This window comes from Pleurodeles waltl, chromosome 5 (assembly GCF_031143425.1).
Source record: "Pleurodeles waltl isolate 20211129_DDA chromosome 5, aPleWal1.hap1.20221129, whole genome shotgun sequence".
NCBI lineage: Eukaryota > Metazoa > Chordata > Amphibia > Caudata > Salamandridae > Pleurodeles > Pleurodeles waltl.
In genome coordinates, this window is record NC_090444.1 from 1631464800 (window position 1) to 1631486251 (window position 21452).

General features: G+C 48.8%; 1 protein-coding gene across 2 annotated transcripts in view; it reads right to left on the reverse strand.

Moving 5' to 3' along the window:
- Positions 1-21452, reverse strand: part of NBAS (NBAS subunit of NRZ tethering complex) — a 1762396-nt gene that overhangs the window by 632931 nt on the left and 1108013 nt on the right. For both annotated transcript variants that reach the window (XM_069235962.1, XM_069235961.1), the window contains exon 44: positions 7177-7511. In XM_069235962.1, coding sequence (XP_069092063.1) covers positions 7177-7511 — 335 coding nt within the window. The remainder of the gene's footprint in view (positions 1-7176; positions 7512-21452) is intronic.

Sequence of the window (21452 nt, forward strand, 5' to 3'; positions counted from 1 at the left end):
TAGGAAGGCATCCAGTCCCGCTGGAGAGGCATACACACATACAATGTTTACTGGTGACCCATGGAGCATCCCCGTGACTACTACGAATCTGCCCTGTGGATCGGACTGCGTGCCTGTAATCACCATAGGTAGGGAGCGGTGGAGTAAGATGGCCACTCCCCTGGAGCCTCTAGAGAAGCCTGCATGGTATATTCTATCGTATCCTCCTCGCACAAGCATGGGGCATCTAGTCCCGAGGAGGTGAGTTTCTTGTAAGAGGACCACTGAGGGGGAGTATCCGCGAAGAGTGCTAAATACTGCTGACCTTTTGATCTTATCTAACAGGCCATTTACGTTCCAGGAGAGGACCTGAGTCAATGTATGCCAGGCGTGGGTTGCATATGTATTGTACAAGGTTGAGTGTCTGGCTGTGGATCTAGGGACGACCGTTTCAAACATAACAGTGAAACATTAAAATAACAAACGAGGTTAAGCCACTCGTTACGCTTTAAACTCGTTTCAAACTCCCCCTTCCCCCCCTAACCGCCCCCCTCCCCATACTCCCACCCCGGAAGCATCTGTCGCCCAAATACCCAACCAGAACCAGACAGCCAGTAGGACTATCATTGGGGTGGAGTGGTGGACCCCTCCATTTAACCGGATCAATTGCAATTAGTGGCCGTGTGCCGAGTTCAGGTGCTGCGCATTAGAGGGGCACAGTGCGACCAACGGTGGTCCCCACAGGGCCCACTTCTTATAAGTCGAACAACCTGGGCCCCCCCGAGATCCTCCAGCGGGGGCCAAGTATATCGCACTGGCTGTATTAATCGAGTGCCGGGGACTGGCTCAAGCGGTTGTCATCCGTCGCCGAGGCCTGAGGTTCGGGGGTGTCCGCGCCTCTCTCTGTCTGTGAATCCAAGTTTCGGGCTGTCTCATTGTCCACAGGAGTGTCTGTGTCTTTTTAACTCCCCCTCCGGGACCTGGTGCACCTCCGGCTCCTCCGGGGCTCCCCCGGGAGGGGGGTCCCACCCGGGGGGTCTTCTCAGCAGGACCCGGGGGTCCCCTCCGGGCTCCGACACCCTCCTCCGTTAGCCAGTCCCATGCCTCTTCAGGTGTTTCAAAGAAATATGCTTTCCCGGCCACAAGGACTTTGAGTCTTGCGGGGAAGAGGAGCATGTATGAAAGCTGCATTGCTCTAAGTTTTTGTTTAACGTGCTCATAAGAGCGACGGCGGGTCTGGACCTTACGGGTGTAGTCCGGGAAAATTAGGATTTTATGGTTTTCCCATTGAAGATCTTCCAGTCGTCTAGCCTCCTTAAGGATGTTGGCTCTATCTTTAAAATTAAGGAAGCGAGCAATCATCGGGCGTTTTGGGCCACCCGGGGGGGGGCGAGGGACAAGTGCCCTGTGGGCTCGTTCAACCACGAACCAGGGCGAAAGAGACAGATCCGGCATCCAGGTTTTGATCCATTTCTCCAGAAACTCTGAGGCTCCGCCGTTCTCTATGCCTCCAGGAATCCGATGAAGCGCAGGTTGTTGCGTCTTGACCGGTTCTCCGCGTCCTCCGCGCGGCGGTGCAACTCTCCGGATCGAGTCTGCAGCTGAGCTACCTTGGTTTTAAGGTCGGTTAGGTCGCTTTCAGTCTGGGAGACTCTGGCCTCAACCTCGGTGATCCGGTTCACTGCGTTTCTGAGGTCCTGCCTAACAAGGCCCACATCTTCCCGTACTTCCGCGATTTTGGTCTCTACAGCAGACTGCGATGTTTGGATTGCCTGAAGGATGGCACTCACTCCGTCGGCGTCGTGAACTGGTCGATCTTTTGCTGGGAGGGTGGAGGTTGTTTGTTCGCCTTGTCTCTCCCCATCGTGGCACAGGGGGCGGGAGTCAGATAAGTTAATTCTTGCAGTGCTTTAGTTCAAGTCTTGGGCCTCTGCTCACTTGTTATGATCATGAATCTGTGGGGGGGCCCCCACACCGGTGGGGACCCGCCGCTGCGGGCAGATACGGATGATCTTAGTATTATGTGCACGAAGGCCAGGAAGACAGGCTCAAAACCTCTTCTAATTCTGTCTGTGTTTCCGTGAGCTCCACGTGGACGCCCCCTTTGCCGGTTCCGTTTGGGGGTCTAGCTCGTTGGTCTCCCCTTGACAGTCTCTCCGTGGCACCCTTTGCATGGGGGGGGAGAGAAGGAGAGAGGCACTTCAGCCTAGGATCTAGCCCCCCACACCCCCAGGATCCAGCAGCTCTACGGTAGGTCCAGCCTCACCTTGGTTGGGCGGCAGACTGTGTCGCAGCGTCCTAAGGTCGATTCACGGCCTGATCCCAGTCGTAATTGTGGTTCGCAGTGGGCCCGTTCAGGTCAGGGGCCCAGAGGGGGGGCGAACCCAGCCCATCGGCACGCTTGTCAATTGTTGCTTGAAAGTTGTTAAAGAAAGGGGGGTGGGGTGGGGGGGTTTCGGGGAGAGTGCCTCTTTCTCCAAGCCTCCTCTCCTCCCGTCTCTCCACCCCGAGTCGCCTCCACACCTCCAGCGGGGCCTCTTCCGATCCCCCGCACAATCCAGGCGCACCACACGTCCTCAGCCCTCACCTCGAGTCAGCCGAGGCACCGGGGGGGGGAGGCGGGAGGCACGGGTGGGAATCCTCCTTACCGCTGCCAAGCCGCTCCACTTCAGGCCAGCAAGGCCTCGCCCCAACTCAGTGGGGCTCCGCGGATCCTCTCCACCGGCGTCTCCAGGTGGGCACATAGAGGCGGCCCCGTCGGTGCAGGGCCCCTCTCTCGGGCCGGGGCAGCACTGCCTCATTAGTCCGCGGGGCTCCGCGCATGGAGCGCGGCCCCAGCGCCCTCCAGGGCTCTCGCGCACCCTCAGTCCGGCGCTGCAGCGTCAGGAGGGGCAGCAGCATCGGTGTTGACTCGGCCGCGGGAGTTCAATCCCGGCCGCCATTTTGTTTTTCTTTCCCCCCAGGAGCCGGTCGAGCTGCGGCGCGAGATCGGGACCTGCCTTCCGCAGCCGCTCACCGGAACCGGCTCCCCTGGGTCCAAGGGTCACGGGGAGAGCCGGAACGGCATCCTTCGCTCGGCCAGAGCGCGTTAGCTATGGGCAGATGACGGAGGGGTCCAGAGCACTCTCAGAGTGCGACCGCCATCTTGACGCCCGAAGCCACGCCCCCCTTGGTACTCATATTATTGAAAATCTAGCATGGATCGAGCCCTCCTGAACTTACAAAGGACAAAGCTACTAAGCATCTGATCTCGTTAGCTGCTATAATGGGGTAGGATATGCTAAATAACTTAGGGGCAAATATAGTGACACGAGTGACAGTGCAAGCAATTGGAAGAGAGAGCTTAATAAATCCTTAAAAAACAACAACAAAACGGTGTATATTTGAAAGGAAATTGGTGAGTCTGGTCAAGATGGAGTTTGTGAGGAGTGTTAACGTACGATCTGGTGGCCAATCATGTCAAAGGCTGCAGTCGCTGACAGGTATAGGAGAGACAAGGGTTTCCACTCACATTATTCCAAAGGACACTGTGAACAATCCGGAAGTTAGCAGCTTGAGCACTGCAGTAGCATAAATCCATGAATGATATTTCTAGAGCAGCTGCTGGGGATACATTTGCTCCTAGGGGTAGACTGTAATTAACTTCTCCAAAATATTCAGTCAGAAGTGGATACAAGTGAGAAAGGATGATGGCCTTACTTACAGAAGGTTAAAAGTGCAGGAAAGGAAACTGGGATTTGCAAAATTGAAAGTGGCTGCAAACAAGCAGGATGAGATGGTTTCAATAATGAAGCAGATAATGTCATTGAGGGCTGACAGCTGTGGCTAGGGTTTGGTGGAGCAGGGATTGGAATGAGTGCTTTGTGGGGAAGCAATGTGGACGGACTTGAAGTTTGTCAGTATGGGATTACGCAGGGTTAATGTTGTTTCTACTTGACTGCTTGCCAGAATACAATTTACAGAAAAATGTCCGACTTAAATTTTGTGTCATGAATATCATTTACAAAGTTACGTCTCATCCGGTGTCAATTTTCGATTACTAACAATGGGGCAGTATTATTGCAGCCAATATTTAGGACGTGATATTTATGTCAGACAATATTCTTGCATCAATATTATGGTACAACACTGTCGAATTATGTTGATTTTGGCCACAGGATAATGACTATAGTTGGATGGTTTTTCTCATGAGTGAGAGATAGGACTGTGTGGAGTGGTGGTGAGGAGTGATACAATAACTCCTGACGCCTTGAAGAGTGATCTGTTTTTACAGTATGCCGCCTTGAGAATGGCTTGAAAGTACTGACCAGGTGGGACGTGTGCCATGGTAATTCAGATTTGTTCGGTGTCAAGCACATGTATCAATTAGGTTATCAATGGATTAAATTAGATTTTGTTTGTGAATGGAGAAGCGTGTATGTCTTTCAGTGGTGAGAGAGTGGGGTTATGGAAAGTGGGGACTGTGCTATAACTAGAGGTCCTGCTGGAAAGGAAATAAATGAGAATTTGCTAAATTGAGTTACTGTTCAATATGCGAAGAGTTCTTACCAAACACTGCAAGTGTTTAGGAGAAGATCGTGTGCGCCTCGTACAGTCCGCCAGCACATTCCTGGACACTGCTTATTGCACTGACCCCATTTCTAAGCTTGTACTCACCTGGAGGGCTGGCCCATAAGGAGCACTTGGGAGAAAAGCACAGCAGAGGGACTACCAAGTTCAGTACTGGGCAAAAGATATCAACCTGGGATTTGTCTTCATGTGCCAAACCGTTGCAGTGAGGTTGAGGAAAGGGGCATGACAGGTACTATGACCTGTCCTTTCTAGATGGGGGTCTGGCCAATGAATTCTAACTGAGAGGTTTAATTCAAGATGAAGTACAGTCTTTCCCTGTGATTTCAGTTCATGTTTGACTCATAGACAATTAGGCATTAACAAGTGATGGGTGTGTAGCAATCAGTGCTTAATTTGTAAATAAAAAGGTGCCAGTGCCCAAAGCTCTCCTCTTAAACTCGCGGCTGCTGCAATTAAATGTGCGAGCACAGAATACTGAGGCAGTGTAATCCTGAAGCCATTTTGGGCCTCATTAATCTATTTACAGCCACTCTCTGCCGCTCCAGCTCACTCTTGCAGCTTTCTAACTTTGTGACACTTTTTCGTGTTTCCCTTCCTCCGTCTTTCCCATATGTGTCTTTTGCTCGCAGTAAATGCATGAGGCAGAAGAATAAGCCCCGGACCTCAAAAATAAGTGCCGGTGCTCAGCACCGGAAACAACAAGCACAAATTAAGCACTGGTAGCAATCCCTTTTGTTCTCTTATTTTCAGTTGTGTTCTTCACTTCTGCCTGAATCTCGCTTCCTACAGTTACACCTTCTACCTGATCTCCTTGTGGATGACCTAGATTGTCTCTTTCCTCTTCTTTCATGTAAGGGAGCATTTGGTGCCTTTTTATTAAATTCTGTATTAATCTTCGTCTTCAATCAAGAGCTACTCATAGCTAAAGTCACTTACAATTTATGTTTTATTCCTCCTAACTGGAAACCTCTGAAGGAGAGACTTGACAACTTTCACATGTGCTATTAAGTGCAGAGCAGCACCGTGGCTACTGAGAGGAATCGGCCTTTCCTTGGGTCATCCGGGAGAAAACTCAACAGCCCTTTGCAGTATTTAGTCCTTAATCGTTCTTGCATGGCCTTGCTGGGTTCATTTTCGCTGCCCTTTGTGAGGTTGGAAAGCAAGTCTAGGAAAGTATGTAAGTACTAAGGGTATGAAGCGCTATACAATTCAAGTGAAAATCAATGCAAATAGAATTAGAAGAGATGAGTTGTGATGATGAAGTCCGGTGTGTTAATATGGGAAAAAAAGAGGAAAGGAAAATTGCACAAAGTGAATTTGTGTTCAGTTCCTGTGAGCAGAGAAAAGACACAGCAACAACAGAGTCTGGGCACATTGTAAGTGTACTCAGAACTCAGAATATGTATATCTTATTTGGGCTGTGCTCTGTTTTGCTCACATACCTGACGAGTGTTGGAATAGTGTGTGCTCGGTAGATCTCCTAATAATTATATACATGCACATAGAATGTGTTTTTAAATGCAGGTAGAACAATAATAAAACTTAGATCTCAACTACTGCCAGCCAATGGGAGATAAATATATATCTAGTGAGTGGCGCACAAAGTACACTGACTTGGCTAAAGCTTAACAGGGTCAGAACTCGAAACCTGTTGTTTGTTTTTTCCTCCACTGCTTGGTGCGTGTCGGCTGTAATATCAAGAGTAACAGACCCAGGTTTTCAATACTCTGTGAACTTATTATATATAGTGCAGGTGCTCAATATCGACTTTGCCCTTAAGGAAAATCAGTGTGTCTTGAGTTCACCTTTCAGTAAACACATCATGCAAAAATAAATTATGTTTAGGAGATTCAATACCAGTTTCTAAAGGTGGAATGTGTTGAAGGCACAGGAACAACAAGCAGCATGGCAAAGGTTATTCTCGGCACCATGGAACAGCCAAAGGTCATGCCTGAGTCATGTAATCGATGCATGTGCCAGTGTGACTCGGGACTTACCTAACCTAGACACTGCCACAGTTTAACCTCTCAACTTGGGCAACAGGTGCCTTGGGGCAATTCATAAAGGAATGTAGTCAGTCTCTCACTTCGATAAAGGAACATCAGGCAATATATTCTACTTGGTTGGATTTCTGCAAGGCATTTGGTATAACATAAGAGTGAAGTAATCTCAGAATGGTTCTTAGGTTGGTGAACTGGATACAATACTGGCTGCGAGAGAGAGACAAATAAACTGGAGTACATGATTTGTGGAGTGGAAGTAAAGACCCATGACCTCTTCATCTGAGCCCCAGTGAAGGTCTTTCACCCAAAGCAAGAATACGAGAGCCATTCTGGCCAAAGAGAACTCTGCATTCTAGTCCCTGACTGCAGACGAAAGAAACTGCGCACAACCGGCCTTTTCATCTACTCACCTATCGGTGGTCCAAGGCATTTTCAGTCACTTCCAAGATACAAACTAATAACAGTGACAGTAAACCCTCGGGAATGTATAGTTATCCTGCAAACAACTTTAACATCTTTAAAAAGAGCCCTGTAACTGTCTCCTGTCTTTTTTGTTTCAAACCTCTAAATCATTTCTCGCCAGCATTTTGTTTTAGCTGATGGTGCTGTATACTTCCATTACCTTGTTGACAGCTTTTGCAGAAAACGTAATCTCGTCCAGAAAGGCAACGAGGTCTCCTGGAAGCAGCCTGTCGAAGTACTTCGCGCAGATGCCGTATGCGTGCGACCAGTCAGGCCCTGACTGAGGGGTCTTCTTAAGCAGCTGGGGGTCGCCGTTCCAGAAGAGGGTCTGCAGCCAGGTGGCATGCACGGCGCTGGGAGTGAGCATGCGCCCGTCTCTCTCTGGGATTCTAGAGGCAAGCTTGGAAATTGAGAGCACATTCTGGCTCGTAAGGACCGGCTCCAGCGCCACGAGAGGACTCGCGTTTTCATCTGTTAGCTTTTTATAATTCAGCCCTAAAGGGGGACATAATTATACAGCGTTAATACACCAGTAAACACGTCACTGGCTGGGAGCGGGCTGAGAAATCTTCTAAAATTTGACGAGTTTTCATGCAAACATTTCAGTAAGTGCAACTTTTTAAAAATATATATCTTTCTGGCATTTTCAGGTAGAACACTATTCTTATTCACATTATATATCCAAGCTCAAAGACAATACCTTCTATCGCCTGTCAGAGTCCTCTTTAAATCATATCACACGAAACTGCATGAGTGTTAAGGTTTAATAAAAACTAAATGGCGCAGGTAAACATGGCCAAGCATTCAACATTAACCTCTGCGACAGAGCCTCAGTCTGATAGCTTTTCTGCATATAGATTTTCATAACAAACGCATTTATATTTTAAACGCTTTGAGCATTTACTAACGTTACACTCCCCATCCGTGGTGAGTATTTTCGGTATTCAAAAGGGCTCTCAGACTTCCAGGGACCCTATTTCTCTTAGGCCATTACGGGGCGAAGCTGCTTTAACAGTCCGACCTTCACACATGGACATAAAGGCATTACCCCTGCCCCCCAATTAACCATCTCCTTTTTCAGTCGAGGCTGGCCACTTCCAGCAAGGGTGGGGGGGTTCCTATGATACTCTGCACACAGCAGTGGGCTTTTTGGCTAACTTACAGCAATAAATAGAGGGGAGAGGCCCTGGCCCACATGGTGTTCTCTGAATATTGGGGCCTCGACCTGTGTGACCTCTATCACATATTGGTACCATTAAACTGAGTAGCCTGGAGACCTCGTTTGCAAAAACAACATTTATTATTCAGTGGTCAGGCGCAGAGCTTTAAATTGCTTCAAATTTGCCAGCATTTCCTAGTCGCGCCCTTGTTATACAACACTTTGTGGCCCGTATTATCTATCCTCTCAAGAGGCCTTTTTCAGATCTCTGTTTGCAAGAGATGTTGTATACAAGGGACTTGCATCCCGCCCACTGATGGCTTCATTGTTATTCTTATTTGCTGCCATCTAATTGGCCAGGGCATGGTGGATTCACTTCCGCTTCTTTCAGCTGGAGCGTGGTCTAAATACTGATTGCTTCAGCTTGAATACTATCCTCCTGCTTGAGCTGCTACTTTTTTTCTTCTTTCTTGTCGAAAGTCCTGTCGTTTGAAGCTATGTTTTAAAAGACTTAACAAGGCAGTGGTAGGGGATACATTTCCTCTGCCCAACATTTCGAGATGATGGCTATTTTGGCAGGTGCAAAGGTCTTTTCATCCTTAGATCTGGCATCAGCCGATCACCAGGTGTGGTTACACCCAGATTCACAAGACTTAACAGCCTTTATTACAACTACGGGTGCCTTTAAGTTCAAGAACATGCCCTTCGGGTTAGTGGCAGCATCCTCGGTGTTCAAGAGTGTCATGTCATCAATATCAGCATTCATACAGGACTATTTTATTATCAGGATGATGTCACCGTTTGTGGGTGTGATGTGAGACAACAAGATGAAAGGACCCTGACAACAGCGCAGGCCCGTTTTTAAGGCAGAACTGTTTGAGGACTCGAGCAAATTACCATATCACATGTAGTAGGCGCACAGGTGCTTCTAAGCTCTACATATGAATGAACTCACAGAATTTACCACAACCAGCCTAATAGAAGCGCAGGTGCGCTGTCTGTGCCCTTTGTTTTTTGTAGTCATATGTCATAGTTCATGCGTTTATCGCTAAACAAGTTTGCATTACCTGCACAGTATTTATGATATATGTCGATTTCAGCCTGTAGGGATCAGGATAACGAGTACAATCTAAATAACTGCATTATATTTCATGTCGCTTTGGTCCTGTTGGATGTATTATACAGAAGTCTATTTTTACATAATCCTATGTGAAGACTCTTTTGTGGTATACTCATTGTGTGAGTGTGTTGCACAAACACTTTACACATTGCCTCTGTTGATAAGCCTGCCTGCTCTGCTCCAAGCTACCAGAGGGTGAGCATAGGTTATCTATGGTGTTTGTCTGACTTACCTTGAATAGAATGGTGGGTTCAGCCTGGCTTAGGTGCATACCCTAAGCCTTGTGGTTCCCAACCTTTTGACTTCTCTGGACCCCCACTTTCTTATTAATCGAGCCCAGGGACCCCCACTGAATCTTTAATGGAATCCAGGGACACCCCCCCCCTCCCACTGAGTCATTACTGAAAGGTGGGGACCTAATCTGTTAGTATTATTTCATTTATTAAGCAGTCGCTGACCCCCCCCGAGAAGGCTTCGTGGACCCCCAGGGATCCCCGGACCACAGGTTGGGAACCACTGCCCTAGCCAACCGGACAACCCATTTCTAACAGGGAGAATAACTGATTTGCTCAGAACTACAGGGGTGTTTTGTCAAGACCTAGCAAGCATTGGCAAAGCCAATAGACCACGCCTTTGAAACTACCAGCTCGCCAACTGCCTTTTGTTCATGCTGTGTAATATGGGCATTTCAGACTTTGGCAATGATTTGTAGTAATGCTGATGTGCAACATGGCTAACAATAATAAAATACTATGATGCGCTAATACACTTAAAAAAAAAGGTGCATCAGCTCTGGCTGCAAAGTAGCACTGTCTTAAGCTAGTCTTAGCCACACTGCAAAGCATCTGCCCTGCTGTAGAGCACGACTTCAAAATATTGCCAAGCCAACAGCTCTCAGAGGCGAGACCTACTGGCTTTGCCGTTGCAATGCTTGCTTTATTTACCACTCAGGAGTCTGCATGTTGTTTTATGGTTCAATTCTTTCAAGTGTTGTGTATAACAGAAACAAATCTTTCTTTTAAAAAATATATGTGTATTTTTGCAAGGTTTGAGAACCAGACTTGCAAGTTTGAGAACAATGCTGTACTTGAGCTTTTATTTGTTAATAAGCACATTTATCACTCTAAGGTGTGAGCTTGCACACTCTGGGGAACAGGTGGTGTTCTCACCGTTCCACACATGAACCTAGGTTATTTTTTTCACAAGCAGGCCACAAGCTCTCAAACATCGTAATGAAGGACGGAGCAGAAGTCATAAGTTTCTCTTGGCCAAACAGAATTAACTCTTCCCAGCCAATCAGGCAAAAATGTTATTTAAAAACCTTCCTACTGACATTCTTGAATCACGCAAAGGCCAAGGGAAATTGTTCTGGCCAAGCCAATAAAGTATGTTGTTTATTCAAATGTTTGTAGAAAGCTCTTGTCAAAATAACTCTATTTCTTTTTCTCTAGAATGGCAAATGCTAGGTTACAGATTTTCACCAGCCCACAAATGGATTTCAAGTTGAATCATGCACTCTACTCTTGAAAAGAAGTAAACCGGTCCAGTACTTTTTGGTGAGCCCTTGTGCATAAATACCCAAAGGATTTCAAATTGGAAGTGCAAATTTGGGACTGCCTGATACATTTTGTCCCAGTAGTTCAAAGGAAAATATTGTGATTGCTAAGAAAATTGGCCATTTGCCAAACCTGCACTAACTTTTCAAAAAGGTATTAATCTAACCGAAAAATGGCCTTTGTACTTATTTATGCAGATTGGGCAAAGATAGCAAAATATTGTTGGTTATGTGTCTTAAAAGGCGATGACCTATAGTACAACTACAGTTCAGTTCCACCGATCACAACAACACTACATGGCAGACACTCACGCTAGACGTTAAGTTGCTCTGTTGTAAATTCGGAGATCTAATCCTTGGTTTGGGACTAAAGTACAAGTTACTTACCTTCGGTAACAAAATATCTGGTAGAGACATATTCCAGTTGCAGATTCCTTACCTTAGAATTTCCCACTGCGTCAGACTGGATCTGGAGATTTTTCTTCGAGCAATACCCTTGCGCATCACAAGGTAGCGTCGGTTGACTCCGCGGGCGTCGTAGTCGCCACGATGACATTGGAAGTAGTACATAGACGCCACCTCAGTGCAGTGACGTCAGTTTCTTTTAACGACAGAGCCGCTAAGAACACTGAGATTGGTGCACCAGAGCTAAGGACCTGAAGGGGGAATCCCTGTCCCTAGAAATCAGTTCGCAAGCGGGGAGGATGGGTGGGTCGGTAAGGAATCTGCAACTAGAATATTTTGTTACCGAAGGTAAGTAACTTGTACATCTGATAGAGACTTCTAGTTGCAGATTCCTTACCTTAGAATAGATACCCAAGCAATGCCATACTCAGAGGTGGGCTGAGAACCAAGATCATACTAGAAAGTCCTGTGGGACTGAACGACCAAAGTACCCGTCCAACGGACCTGACTGTCCAGGTAGTACTGTTTAGCAAACGTGTGCAGGGATGCCCACATAGCTGCCTGGCTGATATCCAGGATAGGAAGTCTGCATGCTAACGCTGTGGAAGCAGCAGTCGCTCTGGCGGAATGAGCATGCAAGCCCTCAGGGGGTTACTTCTTGGCCAAAGGGTAGCACATCTTGATGCAAAGAAGTACCCATTGAGAGATGGTATGTTTTTGCACCGCCTTCCCTTTCTTCGCACCCACATACCCGACAGAGTTGATCGTTCACTCTGAAATCTTTAGTACTATTAGGATAGAGCGCTAACGCTCTTTTTGGGACCAGACAGTGGTGTCTCTCCTCCTCATGGAAAGGATGTGGGGGGTGTATAAAGTAGGCAAAGTGATGAACTGGCCTACATGAAAAGGCGTAACATCCTTGGGAAGGAAGGAAGCCTTAGTGCGCAACACCACTGTGTCCGGGTGCACAGACAAGAATGGAGGTTTGGACGAAAGGGCCTGAAGCTCACTCACCCTGCGAGCAGAAGTATTGGCAACAAGAAAGACAGTCTTGAAAGTGAGGAGCCGTAAAGGGCAATTGTGCATAGGCTCAAAGGGAGTACACAATAAGTAAGTAAGGACAAGATTGAGGTCCCACTGAGGCATGCTAAATGGAGTGGGAGGAAATAAATGGGTGAGACCTTTTAGGAATCTATTCACAACAGGAGATTTAAAGAGTGAGGGCTAATCAGGTAACCTAAGAAAGGCCGAAATGGTAGATAAATACCATTTAAGGGTGCACAAAGCAGAGCCCTGCTCTGCCCACCTCAGATAGATGGGCAGAGAGAGGATCAACAGATTTGTTGGTATACCATGCCACAAATTTATGGCAACGATAGGCGTATACCATTTTGGTGGAGGGATGCCTGGCTGCCAACATAATATCACAGACTTCTGGTGGAAAATCAAAAGTCGTCAACTGTCGCAGCTTAGTCTCCGCGCATGAAGGCGGAGATTGGACAGGTTCGGGTGGAGAACCGTCCCCTGCTGCTGTGACAGAAGATCCACCCGAAGAGGCAGTCTGAGTGGAGGATTGATGGCCATACTCAATAGCTCTGGATACCATACTCTCTGTGCCCAGTCCGGAGCCACCAAGATGACTTGGGCCCAGTCGTTCCTGATCTTCTTGAGAACTCTGAGCAGAAGTGGAATAGGCATGAGGGTGTAAAGGAGGCCGGAGTTCCACTCGAGACGAAAAGCGTCTCAGAGCGAGTGCCGCCTTGGAAACTCCAACGCACAAAACAGCTGACATTGCGTGTTCTCTGCTGAGAGAAAAAGATCTAACCAAGGCTCTCCCCACTGCTGAAAGAGACCTTGCGCCACCTCCAGATGGAGATGCCATTCGTGATCGGCTGTGCATCGACAGCTGAGTTCGTCCGCTCTGGCGTTGAGAGTACCCACCAGATGTTGAACCACCAGGGTAATGCCCTGATGTTACAGCCATGTCCGGAGATGTAGTGCCTCCTGATAAAGGATCCAGGACCCTACTTTGCCCTGTTTGTTGCAGTACCACATGGCGGTAGTACTGTCCATGAATACCTGCACTACTTTAATCTTTGAGAGATGGAAGAAATGCTTTCAACGCAAACCTGATCGCCCGGAGCTCCAGAAGATTGATATGGAGCCCAGACTCCGCCAGAGACCAGAGGCCTCTGATCTCAGCCTCTCCCATGTGGCCGCCCCAACCCAGAAGTGACTCATCTGTCACTACTGATAGATCTGGCTGGGGAAGGGAGAGGGATCTGCCGTGGACCCAATGGGGATTCAAAAGCTACCACTGCAGGTCTTTCGCAGTCCCCTCCGAGATCTGGACAATGTCGGAGAGATTCTCTTGACGCTACACCCACTGGAACTTCAAGTCCCACTGCAGAGCCAGCATATGCTATCTGGCATGTGTCACTAGCAGGATGCCATGAGGCCCAGCAGCCTCAGAGTCAGTCTCACCGAAACCCAAGACAGAGGCTTGAAGATAGGAATCATAGCCTGAATATCTTGGACTCACATTTCGGGAGGATAAGCTTGAAACTGCACTGTGTCCAGAACAGCTCCGATGAAAGGGAGCATCTGAGAGAGAGTCAGGTGTGACTTCGGCACATTGATGATGACCCCCAGCATGTGCAGGAGGCTCGCCGTAGTCTGAAGGTGGGAGATGACTTTCTGGGGCCAGTCCGCCTTCAACAGCCAGTCGTCGAGGTAGGGAAAGACTGAGACCCCTAGCCTGCGCAGCCGAGCTGCAACCACTGCCATCACTTTCGTGAACACCCAAGTGGCGCTGGTCAGGCGGAAGGGGAGCATTGTAAACTGATGGTGCTCGTGACCTACCACGAATCATAGGTCGACAATCGAACCGGCGCCGGGAAAGGTCTCAGTGGTACGACCGGCGTCGGTGCAGATCCACAAGCGGATCCGGAGGGGACCTTGGTGGCCTAAGCCAAAGTCGCAGGTGCGGAACCCGAAGGCTCCTCGACCGAATCCCTTGGGCCAGAAGGTGCTGTATCGGTCCGCCCAAAAATGAGGAGCATGGCCTCATGGAACTCTAAGTTGGGCGGGGGTAGCTCCAGGTCATGGAAATTTGTGGAATCCTGGAGCGGACCCACAAGCAAGCTCCAAGGACAGAGGCCTTGTGCGTCGATGCTCCTCATGCGTCGCATCAGCGGAGTGACGGGGCGAAGTGCGACAGGACTTTTTCTTCTTCTTAGCTTTGCCCAAAGATTTGGAGGAAGACGAATGGTGGTGGCTCCGCAAATGGTCTCAAGATCTTCCTCTTGACCAGGACCAGGACCTACGTGGAGTCGAGCGCCGGGCCGCCATGAGCTTGAGAGAAATCTCCCTCAAGGCCTTCGGGTGCATGGCCCGGCACTCGGAGCACGACTTCAGGTCGTGGTCGCACTCCAGGCACCACAAACAAACCTGTTGCAGATCCGTCATTGACATCATGCGGCAACAGTCCTCACACAGCTTGAAACCGGTCTTCGGGGACATCCTCGACGCACCAAAAACTCACCAAAAAAAATCAACAAAAGGGTCGAAGTCGGTCAAAAAGAGACCAGGATAGCTCTCTCTGGATCAGCACGTGGCGCGGAAAAAAAAGAACTGACATCACTGCGTTGAGGCGGCGTCTATGTACTACTCCTGACGTCATCACGGCATCTACGACGCCAACGGCACCCATGGAGTTGACCGACGCCACCTACAGACGCTCAAGGATATTGCTCGACAACAAAATCTCCGAATCCAGTCTGACATCTGGGAGAAATTCTAAGGTAAGGAATCTGGAACTAGAAGTCTCTATCAGATACAAAAGAATAAGTTACTTACCTACGGTAACACTCTTTGTGGAATGTGCTCTATTTAGCTGCAGATTCCTCACCTTTTGAACATTCCTCAGACAGTGTCCGGAAATGTTTTTTTAGTATCTCTGCGCACTGGAAGGTGAAGCGTGTGGCTCCGAAATTACAGTGTTCCACTCCGAAAATGACATGTGGGACCTAAAATGTTATCACTTCCACATACTGATGTCAGTTGTTTTCAAGACAGTCCGTGCCTCCAGACGTAAAGCTCCAAAAACCAATCAATAAATAAGTGTGCAGAATCCTAGACATGGGATATTATTAAAGGATAGAGTCCAACCACAGAGTGGGGAGGATGGGAGGGCCAGTGAGGATTCTAAAGCTAGATAGAGTCTACCAAAAAGAGAGCTACCAGAGGTAAGTAACTTGTTCTTTTGATAGAGACTTCTAGCCATGGATTTCTTACCTTTTGAATACCAAGGCAGTACCTAATAGAGGAGAGCTACGGATGGATTCAAACAATTAAGTCCAGCATGACCGAGCAAGAAAAGTGCCCTTCTCGACGGACTTGGCAGTCCAGACAATAGTGCTTTATTAATACATGGAGGAATGTTCACACAGCTTTGGCCCTGGGGGAAATACCTGGCATGCAGTCCTTCCGGAGGCGGCTTCTTTGCCAGTGCTTAACAAATCTAAATACAGAGCACGATCCAGCATGAGACAGTATGCTTCAGCAAAGCCTTGCTATTTTTCGACCTCACAAACCCAACAAAGAGCTGATCGTCCACCCAGTGGTCGAGGTGCAATTGATGGAGAAGCTGAGCACTCGCTTATTGTCCAGGCGACAGAGCCTCTCCTCCTCGTTAGAGGGGTGAGGTGGAGCACAGAAAATTGGCAGAGTGATGGACAGGCTAATGTGAAATGGTGTCACAACTTTCGAGGAAAGGATACTGTAGTATGCAGAACCAGCCTGTCAGGAAGAAGGTGGTGGATGGAGGCTGAACATACAAAGCCTGCAGCCTGCTCACAAGCAGTGCTGAGGTGATGATGACAAGGGACTCAGTTTTGATAGTGGAAAGTCAAAGTATAACTGTGAAGCACCTCAAACAGAGTACACATCAGATATGTAGGGATAAGCTTGAGGTCCCATTGGTTCATCACAAACGAAGAGGGGGTAAACTTATGCTGTAGCCCATTCAAAAAACCACATCACAACAGGTGATTTCAAAAGAGGGCTGATCAGACAACCGAAAGGTCAAGAGGGTCGAAAGATAACTTTTAACTGAGCCCAGAGTAAGGCCTTGCCAGGCAAGAGATAGCACAAATAATAAAACATCAGACAGTTTGGCCGAGAGGGGGGGGTCAATCTGGTGAGAACTGCACCAAACCAAACATTTGTCTCAACAACAGACATATACAGTTTGTGATGAGGGCCGCCAAGATGATATCAACCACCTCCAGAGGAAGGGATAAGGTGTTCAGCTGTTTCCGCCCAATCTCCACGCATGAAGGTGGAGTTTGCGAAGGCCAGGTGGAAAACCTGACTGTTCCAGTGCAACAACAGATACTTCTGGGCGGGCAGTGTGATCAGAGGGCAGATGCCCAAGTCCAGGAGTTCTGGATACCGTACACTCCGAACTCAGTTCAGAGCCACTACGATGACTTGGGCATTGCTCGTCCTGATTTTCTTGACAGCTCGGAGCAGGAGTGGTATCGGCAGACAGCCATACAGGAGTCCTGAGTTCCACTCCAGGCAGAACACGTCTCCAAGCGGAAGATGCCTTGGAAACTCCAATGCACAGAAGAGCATTCTTGGCGGTGGTTAATAGACTCAGGCAAGGTTTTCCCCACTAGCAGAAGAGACTTAGCTCCATCTCTGGGTATAATTGCCATTCGTGATCAGCTAGGCACCGATGGCTGAGTCTGTCAGTGAGGCGGCCAGGTAGTTTGCCACTGGGAAGATATTGTGGTGGTCCAGCTATTTCCTGAGGCCATTTCCTTGACCCCACCAAACCCTGTTTTTACAGTACCACATGAGGTGGTGTTGTCCATCAGCCTCTGCTTGATGGATGGCTCTAATCTCCAGAAGGCTGATATGGAGCCAGGACTCTGCTGGAAACCAGAGGCCTCTGAACTCCACCTCTCCCAGATGGCAGCCCCAACCCAGAAGTGATGCATCAGTCACTACTGTCAGTTGCGGATGGGGAAGGGAGACAGGTCTGCTGCTGACCCAATCCCAGTGCAGCAGTCACTACTGCAGATGTTTTGCAGACTCCTATGAGATCTGGATGTGGTCGGAGATGTCCCCTTGATGATGGGCCCACTGGGATTTCAGATCCCACCTCGGAGCCCGCATATGCCACCTGGCTCGACCAGTAGGATGCAGAAGGACAGTAGTCCCAGTAGTCTCAGAGTCGATCTCACTGAAATCCAGGACTGGGAATGAAAGATTGGGATCTTAGCCTGAATACCGTGGGCTCTCTTGCCCAGAGGAAAGACACAAAACTGACCCTAAGAATTGCACCGATGAACAGGAGTGCCTGAGAAGTCAGGTGTGACTTTGGCACATTGCTATTGAACCCCAAAGGCGACAGGTTTGCCGTCGTCTGAAGGTAGTCGACGACTGCCTGTCTCAACAGCCAGTTGTCAAGGTGGGGGAAGACTGGCACCACTGACCTCCGAAGGTGTGCTCCTACCACCGCTAGTACTTATGTTAACACCTGAGGAGCGCGGGTGAGACCAAAGGGGAGTACAGTGAACTGAAAATGCTCCTCTCCCACCACAAACCGGAGGTAGCTCTGATAAGAAGGCAGGACGGTAATATATATAATGGTTCTGCCGTCCCAATACCACCATCCGGTCTCCAGGGTCAATTGCAAACAAAACTGGGCCAGGGTAAGCATTTTGAATTTCTCCTTGCAGAGGAATCTATTGAGAGGGCACATATCTACAATAGGCCCAAGACCTCCGTCCTTCCTGGGCACAAAATGCTGCAGCAATAACAAACACGTCCTACTTCTGACACCAACACCCTCCCAACGTCCCCTTTGGCCAAAAGAGCTTGCATCTTCTGCTGCAAAATGGGGCAATAGTCCTCTGTTAGCCATTGGGTAAACAGTAAAAGGTGTGTTGGGGAAGAACAGAAGGGTATGGTATAGTCTTTGTGAACAATTTGGAGGACTCACCTGTCCAATGTGATCCCTTGCCAGCCCAGATAGAATCAGTGGAATCTGCCTCCCACGGGTGGCTGTGACCATCTAAGGGTAGACTGAAGGGACTTTGCAGGTGCGGTTGTGGGTGGTAGGGGGAATGGACTGAGTGGCACTCTGACCTTGGCCGCAAGGTCCGTGGTAACTACGGCATCTCCTGCCAAACTGCTGAGTTACCTGTTGGGTAGGGATCGGCTGGGAAGTAGCAATGCGTAGGCAGCAGCCATGAAAGGAATGTTTGAAGTTGCTAGCGAGTCTGGGTAGAAAGGTGGAGCGAGCAAGCAGCAACCCTACTCTCCTTAAAAAATTCAAGGGCAGAATCAGCTCTGTCCCTGAACAGGCAAGTTCCATGAACGCCATGTCCATCAGGAAGGACTGGACATCATCTGAGAACTCAGTTGAACGTAGCCAAACATGGCAACGAATGGCAACACTGGTGCCTATAGCCCATATGATGGAGTCACTGGAGTCCAAGCCACAAAAAATTGTGAACTTGGCCGCATCATGACCATCCCTGAATGGCCTGTGAGAGAACAAGGATAAGATCTCAGGAACGCCTGAGAAGACTTATGTCACCATGACCCAGAGGGCATGAGTGTAGTGGTCTAGAAACTAAGATGCATGAATGGACTGAAGGGCCTAATTGGAAGTTGTGAAAAAGCGTTTACCAAATGTCTCAACACGTTTTGACTCCCTGTCAGGGAAAGTAGTAGCAAACTTGCTGGAGTTGGTATCGGTTGGTGGAGGCCTGCACCACAAGGCTTAAAGGAGGAGGGTGCAGTGAAAAGAAGGCTGGGTCGCTTGGAGCGGGGCAATAGCATATGGCAATCAGCCCGTTAACCGGAGGGCAGGTACAACACTTAACCCAAGTCCCTACTAGGATATCTGTCAAGGCCTTGTTAAAAAGAAGAAGAGAGTTAGAAGCAGTCTGGCTGGGCTGTAGGACTTCCGTCAGGATGTTGGTTTTCACCTTCATAGTGGGAAGCTGAAGGCCAAGGACCTCAGACGCTGTACGCATGACTACAGGGTAGGATGAAGATTCTTCCATGGCTGGGCCAGGAGGGGAAAAAATGGTGGACTCCGGAGAGTTGTCTAGCCTACTAGCATCTTGCAAGCTCTCCTACCAATTGTCACCAGCACAGGTCTGAGCAAACTCATCACCCTGATCAGGATCATTGTCGGAGTCTGTGCCCAAAAACAAATTTTAAGAAGTGTTGCCTACCTGGGGTCGTATTATAGTTCGTCCTCGGGGGGTGCTAGGGGCATGTGCACCCGCTTTGTGTGCCCCCGGGGCACTTTGGTATTGCAGAGCTGTCGACACTTGTGCGGCCCTTCTGTAATACAGATAGCACTCAGACACATTTAGCACCAGTGCTATCTCAAGAGGGTGTTCCCTCACTTGCACGTGGACGTGATCTCATGCGAATGAGGGAATCTCTTTACCTTTGCCCCTGCGCCCTATTACAGATGTAGGTGCAAAGAAGCTGTCAGGAGGCTTACTGTAAATGCAACATAAAATAGTGGCACACTGTCAATGGGGCGAAAGTGATCCCATGGACCTCCCCAGACATCGCCATGAAGGCAGGTGTAGTCACTCACTCACTGCACCTGCCTGCAAGGGGATCTCTATCCCTTTTGAAAGTTTAGGTGGGCTGCCACCTGCACTGTTAAGCACGCAGTGTCTTTGAAGCAGATGCTCTGTATTTCACATAAATGTGCTGCCCCTAGGGCAGCACATTCACCGTAGGAGGGCACTCTTTCCCTGTTTGTGCACAGCGCACCTGTTTGAACATGCACCCTTATCATAATACAGGCCCTCGTGGCAAAGCAAGAGCAGAAAACTGTTGGCTTTGGTTGGGACGTCAGTTGAATTCAGACTGGTGTTGAGTCAAAAGGACAACTGGGGCTACCTCTTCCAGTGGCAAAGTCAGAGTCAACGTCCCCAGGCCTGGATTGGCTAAGGGTGGCATTAGTAGTGGAGCTGAGAGCAGAACTGACACAGAAGGTCCAGGTGACTCCAAGGCTGGACCTGCCAGCGGTAATCCAGGCCGGAGGCCTCCCGGTTTTGTGGGGCACCAGAGGAAATCTTTAAATAACCGAACCGCTGGTGCACGGCTGAGCAACGCTCTTCAATTTGTTGTGGCATGACTCAAGTCCCCAAAAGGTTGTACTGGAACTAGCTGCACACTCTACTCCGAAGCTGAACGACTTCAGGAGTGGGAATGCAGTCACTGGTGCCACTCATATGCTTTGTTAGGAGAGCGGTACTGGCGCCATGGAGCTGAACTCTGCCTTCACTTCCTATATTTCCTATGCTTACTTGAGGATTTGGAGTGCAACAAAGCCTGGCCTTGAGAAAAGCTCTGTCCCAGGGCCCCCCTCATCACAGCACCTGCCTTGAGTGAGTCCGGAGGGGGGCCCCTTCCATGTTCTGTGCAGGGGGTCCCCTTCCAGTGTCGTTACGCCACTGCTCCGTCCACTCCAAGAATGGGACCAGGAGTGAGCCTTCAAGTTGGAGTGGTCCAAGTACTGTCTTCTAGTGTTTGGCAATGTAAAGTTTTGCCTTGTTTTCCCTAATGGTCTTTGGGCTCATCGATGCACGGTCCCCAGAGGTCTGACAGTCATGGCCCGACCGCAGACACCACAGGCAAACCTGGTGGGGATCTGTCACAGACATCGCTCTGTGACATCCTTACAGGGCTTAAACCCTTTTGTTTTAGGTGACAACATACCTTGCACACTTGGAAAATGTGAAGAACAGCTGACAAAAAGTAGTCTCTAAGAGATGAGAGAAGCTCTGGGATCTGCATCGAGAGGCGCTAAAGGAACTGACATCAGCGCGCAGAGTGGTGCTTTGTTAGGTCCCGCACTTCATTTCAGGAGCAGAATGGTGTCAGTGTGGCACCATGCAGTGCCACCTTCTTGTGCGCAGAGGTACTACGAAAACGTTTCCAGGTCGAGTCTGACGCCTGGGAAATATTCAAAAGGTGAGGAGTCTGCGGCTCGAAGTCTCTGTCAGAATAAACCAATAACTGTGAAGTCACTTTATAATGCTTTGCTACACATTCCTAAATATGTGTAATATCAAAATGTAAAAAAAATACTGAGCTCAGTGATCAGTAATACTGTTCCAATTACAAATTCCTACCCAGTTCTCA